The 12,581-nt window shown below is 46.2% G+C and overlaps 1 protein-coding gene across 4 annotated transcripts in view; it reads left to right on the top strand.

Moving 5' to 3' along the window:
* The window catches only part of Lrch (Leucine-rich-repeats and calponin homology domain protein), a 246,742-nt gene that overhangs the window by 166,978 nt on the left and 67,183 nt on the right, over window positions 1-12,581 (top strand). For all 4 annotated transcript variants that reach the window (XM_075682826.1, XM_075682824.1, XM_075682823.1 and 1 more), the window contains one exon: window positions 3,076-3,213. In XM_075682826.1, the coding sequence (XP_075538941.1) occupies window positions 3,076-3,213 (138 nt within the window). The remainder of the gene's footprint in view (window positions 1-3,075; window positions 3,214-12,581) is intronic.

The raw sequence follows: 12,581 nt of genomic DNA, 5'->3' as shown, positions 1-12,581 counted from the left end.
TTACGTAATGCCTCTATGACTGTTCGTATCTCTACTGAATCAAATACCTCTTCGTAATCTATGAAAGCCATATAGAGAGGCTGATTGTACTCTGCGGATTTCTCAATTACGTGATTAATGACATGGATGGGATCCATTGTAGAGTATCCCTTCCTGAAGCCAGCCTGTTCCCTTGGTTGGCTAGAGTTCTTTGTTGCCTTTATTCTGTTGGAAGTTACCTTGATGAATATTTTTATATAATACTGGGAGTAAGGTAATGGGGTTATAATTTTTCAATTCTTTAACATCACCCTTGTTGTGGATTATTATGTTTTCATTCTTCCAGTTCTCTGGGACCCTTGAAGTCGATAGACACTTCATATAGAGAGCCACCAATTTTCCAAGCATTATGTCTCCTCCATCTTTGATTAAATTGACTGTTATTCCATCCTCTCCTGCCGCTTTTCCCTGTTTCATCTCATGCAAGGCCCTTCTAACCTCTTCACTAGTTATAGAAGGAGTGTCTGCAACCTGTTCATTACTGCTTTGAATGGAGGTATCGTGACTCTTCTGGGTACTGTACAGGTCAGTATAGAATTCTTCCGCTGCATTTATTATACCTTCGAGATTGCTGATGATATTACCCTGCTGATCTTTCGATGCATACATCTTGATTTGTCCTATGCTAAGTTTCCTTATCACTAATCTCAAGCTGTGTCCATTTCTTATGGCTTCTTAGTCTTTCTCTCATTATAATTTTGAATATCCCTTATCTTCTTCTTGTTGATCAGTGTTTACAGTGCCGCGAATTCTATCCGATCTCTGGAGTTTGTCACTGTCATTCTTTCTCGTGTTTCTTTATTAGGTTCTTTGTTACTTGGGAGAGCTTACCTACTGGTTGCTTTAATGCCTTACCTCCCACTTCAATTGCTGCTTCTGAAGCCAGCCTAGTTACGGTTTCATTCATTGCCTCTATGTCATCTTCATCTCCCTGTTCTAAGGCTGCATATTTGTTTGCAAGTGCCAACCTGAATTTGTCTGCTTTTACCCTTACTGCATCTAGGTTGACCTGTTTCTTCATGACCAATTTTACTCTTTCTCTCTTCAAATTGAGGTGAATCCTAGACATAGCCAACCTATGATCATGACACTTTACCCTACCTAACACTTCTACATCCTGCACTATGCTCAGATCGGCAGAAAGTATGAAATCTATTTCATTTCTTGTCTCATCATTAGGGCTTTTCCAGGTCCACTTACTGTTGCTACGCTTCCTGAAGAAGATGTCATATCCATTACTCTGTTACATCTATTGCTGCCCTTAAAGATATCCTGTACCATCCCTTGGGCCTGGTGAAAAAAACATAGCCCACGGATAGCGTACGCTGCTGTGAACATCTCAGCCAAGTTTTGCAGTCGTGCGCGGCACGTGGAGCTCGCAAGCCGATAACAAAGTCGCCTTTCGCTCGAGTTCTCTCTCTTCAACAGAAGCCTGCTCCTCACTCATTTCTAGACGCATTGTTTCGTAATGTGGCAGGTTACCATATATGGTTGCTATCGGCCAATAGACATGTTATGTTCCTTTGTAGAAACAAGTGTGTCTTTGCAAACTTTGTCCAGTTTTGTCCCACAATCTTGATTCTGGCAATTTGTATCATTTTTGTGGTGTATATCTCATTAATAAAACGTTTATGCATGAAAAGTGCATTCATTCTGCTTTTTGTTTATGTATTACAGAAAATATTCAGCACAGTAGTTCCCTCAGGAAAAAAATCTGGCGTAACCTACAAGAAACACCTATTTTCCCCATGGTAGGAAAAGAGCTAACAAATTTTTGGGCCCCTTCGAGTTCGAATTATTGAGATTCAACTGTAGTGAAGCTTGTTATATGTAGGTTTAGCTGTATTTGCTTTGTCTAGTGTTTTAGATTCAACTGAAAAGACATGGATTACTAAATTTTCTTTGCGCCACATGTAACGATCCAAAAGTGTGTGCTACAAAAACCACTATGTCTGCTACAAATGCACATTTTTCCCTGTTCCAACACTGCTATTTTTTTAGTCGGGATCTTTCCTTGGCTGGAACAGGTTTCACACAATAGTCGGTCTTTATGGGGCAAGGATTTTCCACTTTGGGGCCTCATGGAACGCACCAGTATTCAAGGGGTCCCGAACGGTTTTTCAGTACACTTGTGATGTGGCATGTGTCATCTGTGTTTACAAAGTAAAAAAATAATGCAAGCGGTTGCACTACAGTCCAACATGAAGAGCTAGCCGAGTTCAAACTTTCTAGAAACAAGTCTCCCCACAAGGAGTGTGGAGAGGCGTTTGCAGAAGGCTCACCCTATGAGCCACGGTCAGAAAAGGGCACGACGCTCCTCCACTCGGCAACACATAAAGGTGCTGTGGCAGGGTTCATTGACTTTCCGACATGGCGCATAGAAGGCTCCAGAGTCAGATCGCCAACAAACGTGGGTTTATTCACCCAAGATACAGCACAGTGCGACAGTCGCGGTGCTTACGGGCAAAGGCTCACCGCAAGACCGATCAAGTATGCGCAACCGCTGCGCTAGGGCTAACCGGTAAGCAGTCCTCCAAGCGCGAGAATGAGGAGTCGTGGGAGCAAAGGTACCATGTAGCTAACTCGTTGCGGGCCTGTGAGCATCTGCCGCGGTGATGAAGCGCTCAGCGGAAGAGAGCTTGGGTGGAGAGGGCGCCCGGGGGCCGCCACTCGGGAGGCCGATCAGAACGTGTCCTGGTGACACTTGCTCGCACGGTGATTCGAGCCGGGGAGAGAGGAGCACGGTTTGAGCGGGAAATTAGCTCCGGCATGCTAGCCATGTCTGCCATGTTGCCGTTACGGTGGCGGTTCCCAGAGATCACGCTAAGCACAATGCGCGAGCTGGGGGATGAGGTGCAGGGAGGCACCTCGATCCCCACAGAGGAGACTGCCACATTCAAGAAAAGGGTGTAAAAAAGGAAATGGATGCAGGCAGCAAATGATCTGCCTGCAGGTGATGGTGGAAGATCTGGCTCTTGACAAGCTGCTCCCGCTGCACCGCCTGAATAATGCCTGCACTGCTGTTGTGCTGTACAGGTGATCGAGAGCAGACTAAAGGTCCAACTGCCAGCTGAAATTGGCCCATCCCTTGTGGACGGAGTGGTCCTGTGCCACCTGGCCAACCAAGTGCAACCACGATCCGTTGCCTCCATCCACGTGCCCTCTGCTGCCACGGTGAGATGCGACACCTTCTGCCATATAAAAAAACTGCACCCAATGTTTGGGCGAAGTGCAGTTGCCAAGCCTTTTTTCAAGGCTACTTGGTTGTTTGGAATTTTTCGTTACACTGCCACATGCCCTTTTAATCAATGTATAATGGCACAATAAGGTGGCTTGCCTATTTTTTTGTTGGTAGTTTGTACCACATGTTGCACTCTCCTCTGAGACATGCGGCTACCTTCCCTGAATGGCTGTTTTCTGCAGCTGCCTGTCGGCAGCTGCAGAAAACCTTGAGGGGGGCAAGGAACTTAAAAAACTTTATTTTTTTCAAGTTTGAATAAAATTTACACAGTTAATGTATTTTCGCCAGCTGATCTCAAGAATGAAATAATTTTTTTCTATGGTACATATTTTTATGATATCCAAAACAAAATGTTCTTTGTTTAGGACCTACGTAGCTATTTAACAGCAACTTGCATGGCAATGTACAGCACATAGAATCGATTCTAAATGTTCATAGTGTATCGTAAGCTATAAGTCATTATTTTAGGCCGTTTCGAAGCAAAGTTATAGGTTGTCAATCTTAGTCATAACAAATGCCCAACTTGATATTTTTCTATTATCAAGGTGGGCATTTTTAAGGCGAAAGCCTTTGTAGGCTCATGGTGAAGTTTGTGTCAGTAGACCTGACCGCCGGAGTGTCCGCCGAAGCATCATCACGCCATATGAAGGCAGATTAAAGAATGAAAAATGATTGGTAGTGACAGTTAGTAAATGATAACATTATAATAGAGATTAGTAGAGGTTGATACTGACTAGTAATGACCAATATGTCTAACGATGGCTTCTAATGACCGCAATTGATTAGAAATGACTAGAAATGTCTAGTAATAAGTAGTAATGACTAAAATGACTACTAATGGCATTTAATGACTACTAATGACTACGAAATGACCAATATGTCTAATGATGGCTTATAATAACCACAATTGATTACAAATGACTAAGAATTGTTAGTAGTGAGCAGTAACGACTACGAAATGACCAATATGTCTAACGACAACTTGTAGCGACTACAATTCATTAGAAATTCCTAAAAATGCTTAGTAATGACCAGTAATGACTAATAATGACTGAAATGGCTTGTAATCACTACTGTGGGGTTCTCACTCATGCTCTTGGGACAAAGGAACGACAACACAGTAGTGCAAGCAATCACAAGGACATTTATTGCACCTTTCATAGACTAATGCGTGCTAGCCAAGTTGCTATCCACAAAACATACCGATGGCCACGCGACAAATCGAGGAAGTCCGACTCGCCGCGAACGGTTAGCAAGCGAATATGTTCACCCCATGCTGAACACTAATACCTGGTCATTCGCACCTGCGATTATGTGAACGTTGGCGCCTTCGAACGAGGCCTCGCAAGATGGTCTCGCAGAAGCATGGATCGGCGCATACACGGAACGTCTGCACCGCTCGCCAACCCGGAGCCAAAGAGAAAGAGCTTACTCCCTGTCGCTCGCGACCAACCCCACCGTTTGGTGGCGCTAGCAGTGCTACACTCGCACCATCTCTCATAATGCACTGCAAACATACTGACAGCCAGTGGCACTAAGCTACGCGGAGAAGGCGGATTACAGGAGGCGCAAGACATGCAGGGAAAACAACATATCAAGGACGCGTGAGAGTCGTGCATCCCCACATCCCCCCAACTTTAAATAACTATATTCCGGCGAAACATGTCACACAGTCTTAACATCAGCGCGTGCTTCACGAACAAGAGCTGGTGCATGCAGCAGTAGCCATGCTGAGGAAATGACCCTGCGCTGTGCAAGTACAAATGTGAGCTAACATTGTCCTTGGGGTACACCTGGCGTGCACTGGTCACAGCGGCAGCTCTGCAGACTCGACAGCCCAACTCCAGGCCAAGGAACGAGCAAGCGTCGCTTACGCCGGCACGCCCTGCTAGCGAGAGCTGCAGCAGCTGTTGGTGGCTACCGGCTCTTTTTTCCCTGCCGCCGAGGGTTGCGAGCTGGACACAGGGGGCCACTGAAGTCGCAGCTCCGATGACTATGATATGACCAACATGGCTAATGACGGCTTGTAATGACCACAATTGATCACAAATGACGAAAAATGCTTATTAGTTAGCAGTAATGACTAAAAAAAAGAACAAGAGGCAAGAAGAGAGAGGCGAATGAAAGGAAGAAGAGTAGGCTTTCGCCGTTCACCTCTACAGAGAGGTCTTACAAGACCCTGTAACTTTTTATGACTAAGTTTGACAACACATAACTTCACTCAGAAATAGCCTAAAACAACAATTCATAACTTACGACACACTGTGAACATTCAGTATCGATTCAGTGTGCCATGTCTGCCATGCAAGTTGCTGTTAATTAGCTCATTAGGCCTTAACGAACATCCTCTTTTGGATATCATAAAAAATGTTTATCATAGGAAAAAAATAATTGCATTTCTGAAATCAGATGGTAAAAATACATGAACAGTGCAGATTTCATTAAAATTGTTTAAGAAACTAAAGTATTTAAAGTGCATGACTGTCTCGATCTTCAGCACGCATTTAGCTATGCAGTCAATACTCAACAAACCTTCCATAGCGTTATGCTCCCCAGCCCTTCAAGAAAGTTTGAGGGTGATAAATTCTGCTCAATAAAATTCAGTCAAACGTTCTCCCTGATTTTCAAAGCATCAGGGAGACATTACAAATGTTTAGAATGTTAGACATTCTAAACATTTGTGCCAATTTTCATAAAATCCATGAAGAAATAAGGAAGTTGATTTTCAAAGCCACACCTTTGGTAGCCTCCCCATTAAAAGGCCCTTCACCAGGTCTGGCCATTTTGAGCTGACAAGCGTAGAGCACACATTGTGTGATAACGATCGTGTCTGTGCAGTATTAAATCGCTACGCGCCGTGGATAGATCTGAAATTTCATGCTGAACGCCGTTTTTCCTTCTTCTCGCGGCTGCCGCGCTCCAAGCCGGACAGTGACATACTCGTGTTCCTGCGCCTACGTATTCGTGTCTGCAGTCTGGTGTCGCTCGTGGTGACACGTTACTTCGAGAATGATTCAATACAACATCTGTTATCTGTACAATCTGTTGCTTGAATTGATGAATTGAAGTTTAGAGAAATACTAAAACACACAAACTGAATGTCTGTGTGTTTTTTGTTCTAATTCGCACCGAAGAAAGCGAGATGTACTTCTGCTTCGTCTGCATGTTCCCACGGTCGTGCTGTCACATGCGCAGGTACCTAAACTGTGCCATTTCCTACCGTGTTCCAGCACATGATCATGCTATGCGATCCATTTGTACTGCCTCATTATCTGTGTAGCACTGAATTATACCGCTAGTCACGTTTGCTTATGCACAGCACACAAAATCGTGTACTGCGCGAATGAGACAACAGCTCGCATGCGACGCCGTTGGTGGAAATGCATAGCATTGAAAAAAAAGATGCGATGAGAACAAAGAAGTGAAGGGGGGGCCTGTGACGTATGCGTCGTGCGATCCTCGAGATCCAGTGTGGGAGAAAAGCAGGGAAGGAATTTCGCTTGCGGAGGCTCGATGGGGCGACTGGAGAGAGCATCTTGCTTGGCAGTGAAGCCCGCCTGCTGAAATCATGGGTTCGTGGCACTGAAATACTTCTATCTCGCCTATTAATGAGCCAATTTGAAAAATTTTTGCGGTAGAACGCTCTCTAGAGCACATGTAACAACTTTCGGCGTATAACCAAAGTTTGCTATGGGGCCTGCTGAGCGGCCCTTAAACGCTCAAAATACAACTTTTTTTGCTTTTTGGTGTGTCTGAATGAAATTTTCAGGGCAAGTTCATATCACAAGCATTTGAAAAGCTACCAAGTTTCGCGGAGCTGTGTTTGCTGGTTCTCAAGTTATAGGAGTATACCGAAATACAGTCAAACCTCGACATAACAAAGTTGTACTTGCACTGAAAAACTTCATTAAATCACGAATTTTGTTAATTTGAGGTTTTAAAATTTCAGCATTAAAAACAACTTCACAAATTTCCAAAGCATTTCAGTCGGATAATATCTTGTTAGTAAGCACTTATAAGCAAATTGCAAAAAGGTTGGGCCATAATAGTGCAGTTATGAGTGCCAGCACATGCAGTGCAGATTGCACTGAGAGAAATGCATCAACATGGCTAAATGCATACGAGATTTGCATGTGTTGCACCACATAGTGCCATATATTTTCGACGCCATAGATGACCGCACTTATTGCCCGCAGCCAGCACCCACAAATTAGAAACAAGAGTGTGAAAAAAATATGGATATTGGTCCTGAGGCAAAAAAAAAGAAAAGTCAGTTTCGCCAGAAAGGTGGAGCATTGATGGCGATAGCAACGAGACTACACAAAGTAAAGTTCGTAGTTTTATTGGTGTTGCGCGCGCTCAGGCAAACATTAACAGATCTCACTCGATGACCATGAACTCACGATCACAATGCATTGAGCACTTCGTACCGTATCTCGGAAACTTGAGATTACACGACCGCCAATGCTAGACTTCTGGGAAAAACAAAATGCGTGTGAAGGCACCATCCATTTTACTTTGCTATGGAGCGATTACCTTCAAGATTTATACAGCGTGTGGCCCGCGCATAGACACATCCAATGATGAGAAAGCAGATAGGTGCGCATTCTTGCCTCCCCTCACCCCAGCACGTGCTTGATCCGTTACCGCACGTTCGTTCGTTCCCCATCCCTTTTGCGCAGAAGGAATTGTCATATTGACACATGTACGTGTTTATCTTTCTCGGGTGACCACGTATCACTGCTTAACAAATGTTATCACGCAGCGCAGGACACCCTTGCATGTATAGGAAGTTTCTGGAATGTTATCGATGGTTCAATCGGCTGTTTGTCACCGAACCTTGTGTAATCTGATTGCATGTGTGCGTGACGCGAATAATGTAGAACTTTGTTGAAGGCACGCGGGTCCCAACAATTACTCTGAAACATTCGACGACTCATGTATAAAAGCCAACGCGCTTGGCCCGCTGATCAGATTTTCGACGATCACCGACTGTGTACGCCGCTGTCACTGTTCTTTGAGTGTAGCCTCTTTTTGAGGGCACAAGTTCACCTAATAAAACGCTAGTGTCGTCTTTCTCAGTTTGGGTGCTTTTTGCACAGTCACTACCACGTGACATCTGGTGGAGGTGCTTGTGCGTTCATGTACCGAACGCCCTCGCAAAGCCGCGATCCAAGCCCGAAGCCCAAGGACAAAACCGACATCGCCCAAGACCAGCGTACTAGCTGCAGACTGCAAGGACTGCCCCCTGAGCACGGACTTCTACCTGAGACGACAAAGAAAATCGTGGCCAAGACAACACCAATGGCTGCCCCAGCGTCCCCCGTTATCCTGCAACAACCTTGGGACCCACCGACCTTCCACGGAGCAGCTACTGAAGACCCGGAATCGTGGCTGGAGACCTACGAACGAATCGCGACTTTCAACAACTGGGACTTCGATGACAAGCTGCAGCATGTATACTTCGCCTTAGAAGACGCTGCCAGAGCGTGGTTTGAGAACCGGGAGTCGACCATGACAACATGGGACCTGTTTCGTAGCGGCTTCCTGCGCACCTTTACGAGCGTTGTGCGCAAGGAAAGGGCTGAAGCCATGCTGGACGCCCGAGTGCAGCTCCCTAACGAGAACGTTGCCATATTCATGGAAGAAATGAACCGTCTGTTCTGCCACGCTGACCCGGATATGCCCGAGAAGAAGAAAGTCCGCCTTCTCATGCGTGGTGTGAAGGAAGAACTTTTTGGCGCAATGATACGAAGCCCATCGAAGACCGTAGAAGAGTTTCTTCGCGATGCCACCAGCATCGAGAAGACACTCAAAATGCGGAACCGGCAATTCAACCGCTGCACAATCTCTACCAACTACACAGGAATTCAATCGTTGGCCACCGACGATCTGCGCGAGACTATCAGAGCGGTCGTACGGGAAGAGCTGCAGAAGTTGTACCCTAGGTCGCAGCCTCAAGTAGCCTCAATCGCCTCAATCGTCAAAAATGAGCTTGAGCGATCCCTTGGATTTCCCGAGGTGTAACCAGAATCACCGCAGCCCCAGCCGGAAGCGATGACCTACACCGCCGTCGCCCCCCTGTACAACTTCGCCAGGGACCTTTAAAGCCACAATTCCGTCATCCACCGCCGCCGCCGCCAGCACGCCCCCCCCCACCCCGTCGACCAGCACCGCTGTGGAAGGAATACGGACATTTGGCGCGTTCCTGACCACCGCCCTTTCTGCTACCACTGTGGAGAAGCGCGTCACATCTACCGCCGATGTCCATACCGGGAAATGGGACTGCGAGGGTTCGCCATTAACGCGCCGCGACCACAGCTTGGCGAACGACCTCGCGATATCGCCGACTACCTCGCCGCCACTCAGTGGAGCGCTCGACGACCATCCTGTTCGCCGTCACCAGGCTGCTACCTGTCACCGCAGTGCCAACCATACACAGGCCCAGCTCGGGGCCTGTCTGCGAGCCCATATCCGGAAAACTAAAAGCAGCGACCGATGGAGGTGCGGTTGCTGTTCGTCGAACTGATGAAGATCCTTCGCCGCCGCCGAAGACTCCTACGAGACCATCTCAACGACATAATAATGACACGCCGCCATCCCGACGAAGTCAGGAAGCCAAGATTACACCGACGAAAGACGACTTGACGACGCAACATTCCAGTTTCAGTTCAACATGACGCAGCCGGGATCAGACGCCAAGACCTAACTGCAACGCCAGACAAAGAACCACTGACCTCGGCGTGCTTCTTGACGGCCACGCAGTTACCGCCTTAGTGGACACAGGGGCCGATTACTCCGTAATGAGTGGACACATTGCCGCCCAGTTGAAGAATGTTAGTACTGCATGGGAAGGCCCTCAAATTCGGGCCGCTGGAGGACATCTCATCACGCCAACTGGAATCTGCACAGCAAGAATTACCGTTCATGACCGGACTTACCCTGCCACCTTCGTTATCCTCCAACAGTGTTCTCGAGACGTCATTCTCGGCATGGACTTCCTGAACCAACACGGTGCAATCTTCGACCTGAAGTCGAAGTCGATAACGCTGTCGGAAGATCAAGCGATACCGCCGGAGAGCTCTCGTAGTCACCATGCCTTAAGCGTGCTCGAATTTCAAGTCAGCATCCCGCCTCGCTCCAGCATTGTCATTTCCGTCGGCACCAAAACACCTGCCGACATAGAAGGTGTCATCGAGGGTGACCAACGTCTACTGCTAGACCGTGAAATTTGCATTGCAAGAAGGATCGCTCGACTGCATGGAGGAAAAACTGAAGTCTTGCTGACAAACTTCAGCCAGGAGTTCAAGCACATCAACAAGGGCACGACAATCACGTACATCGAGGAAATTCTGAAAACCAGTCTCTCGGATTCCACACCGCAATTTCCCCGACGACCATGGTTCCCGAACCAGACTACGACATTAATCCAAGTCTCCCCGTGATTAAGCAACAGCAGCTCAGAAGTCTGCTCCGACGATACAAAGGCTGCTTTTCGACTTCATCGAGGATTCGACAAACACTAGTCGCCAAGCATAATCATAATAATTGCATAATCACCGGGGAGTGCGCTCGAACACTCCGCCAGAGCCCTTACCGAGTTTCGCCGCGAGAATGTGGAGCTATAAAAGAACAAGTCTACAAAATGCTGCACGACGACATCATCCAGTTGTCGAAAAGCCCATGGGCATCCCCTGTTGTGTTGGTGAAGAAAAAGGACGGAACCTTACGTTTCTGCGTCGATTATCGTCGACTGAACAAAATCACAAAGAAGGATGTATACCCCCTACCACGGATAGACGACGCATTAGATCGGCTCTGCAACGCAAAATACTTCTCGACGATAGATCTCAAGTCTGGCTACTGGCAGATAGAAGTCGGTGAGAGAGATCGTGAAAAGACCACCTTCATCACGTCAGTCACTACCACGTGATAATATTTATCAATGCGTCAAATGGCGCAGCTGTGTTTCCTGCCTGCCGCGTCCTTGTGCGCGCTTTGACAGCAATTTTGCTACTCAAACTTTTCATGCAGAAGGACGCTTGTAATAACTTTAGCCTCAGCCAATGTAGTTCTTTTGCTAGATTTACTAGCCACGCAGGCTCCAAATACATTTCATTTACTTTTTTTTTTTTTTCTGTACAGGAACAGAAACGGAAGATGACTAAAATGGCCAAAACTTCCTCAAATTGAAACTGTGTCACAAGGTTTCTTCGTTAAATCACTAAAAATAAATACATTCTATGCTCATTATGACGAGCCCACATACAACAGACTTTCGGATATAACGGACCATATTTCAGCCTTAGTTTGTTCTACCTATTTTATTAGTGCAACGAAGTTCGCCTCTAATGGACCGCACTACCATGGACTATTGACTACAGCGGACGAACACGCCAACACGCCAACATGCCAACACGGGCTGACAACTGACTTGCGAGGGTCAGCCAACAATCGCGGCTCAATATCGGGCACGCGAAAGAAAGAGGAAAGCGGTACGGAAGCGTGCCACCGTATTCTGCGCACAAGGCACGAGGGGAGGAGGCAAGAGAGAAGGGCATTCTACTCCGGCGGCAGCTGCTTATGGCCAAGCTGCCGTATCTTGAAAACGATTGGCGATGCCGACGAAGTGCGCCCAGTACCGGTAACTTCATATGCGCTGTGGTTTCGACGTTTACTTCGTGTTGAAGCGAGAGACAGCACGAAGGTCAATTTGCTCGCTGCTGCTGCCATGCTTATCTTGCCTAATTTGCTGCCACAATCGATAGCAGTTTCACCAACAGTTTTGCACACACTGTGCCTTATTTTTCTTTCTTTGTTTTTTAACTTTGGACATTTGTCACTTTCTCTTTGCAATAAAGTTGTTAAACATCACAACCAAAGTTTCAGAAGTGAGGCGTTTCGAATATTATGGATTTTAGATAAAACTGACAATTTTTGTCGGATTATCAAGTTCTGCTGTAAAGAGAGTCGACTGTACAGTGTTTTCTATGCAACTAAGATCACGGAATTTAAAATAGTTTGTTACATCATGAATTTAGTTAAATCGAGTTTTATTATATTGAGGTTTAAGTGTACTTTTGTATGGGTCTCTTGGGCAAGGCCTTGAGAATATGCGAATTGTGTTGGCACCATGAAATTCATTTTGCTGATTCCTGGATAAGTACCTCAGGGCAAGACGGAGCCTTTTCTTTTTAATCTTTCTGACAAACTTTTCTGCACAACATTGAATTTAGCGTTGTTGATTAGACTTGGTATAGTCAAATTTTAGTTGTTCACACAAATTCCTGATACAATATAT

This window comes from Dermacentor variabilis, chromosome 2 (assembly GCF_050947875.1).
Source record: "Dermacentor variabilis isolate Ectoservices chromosome 2, ASM5094787v1, whole genome shotgun sequence".
Classification (NCBI taxonomy): domain Eukaryota; kingdom Metazoa; phylum Arthropoda; class Arachnida; order Ixodida; family Ixodidae; genus Dermacentor; species Dermacentor variabilis.
This window is presented reverse-complemented; position numbering and strand designations above follow the sequence as displayed.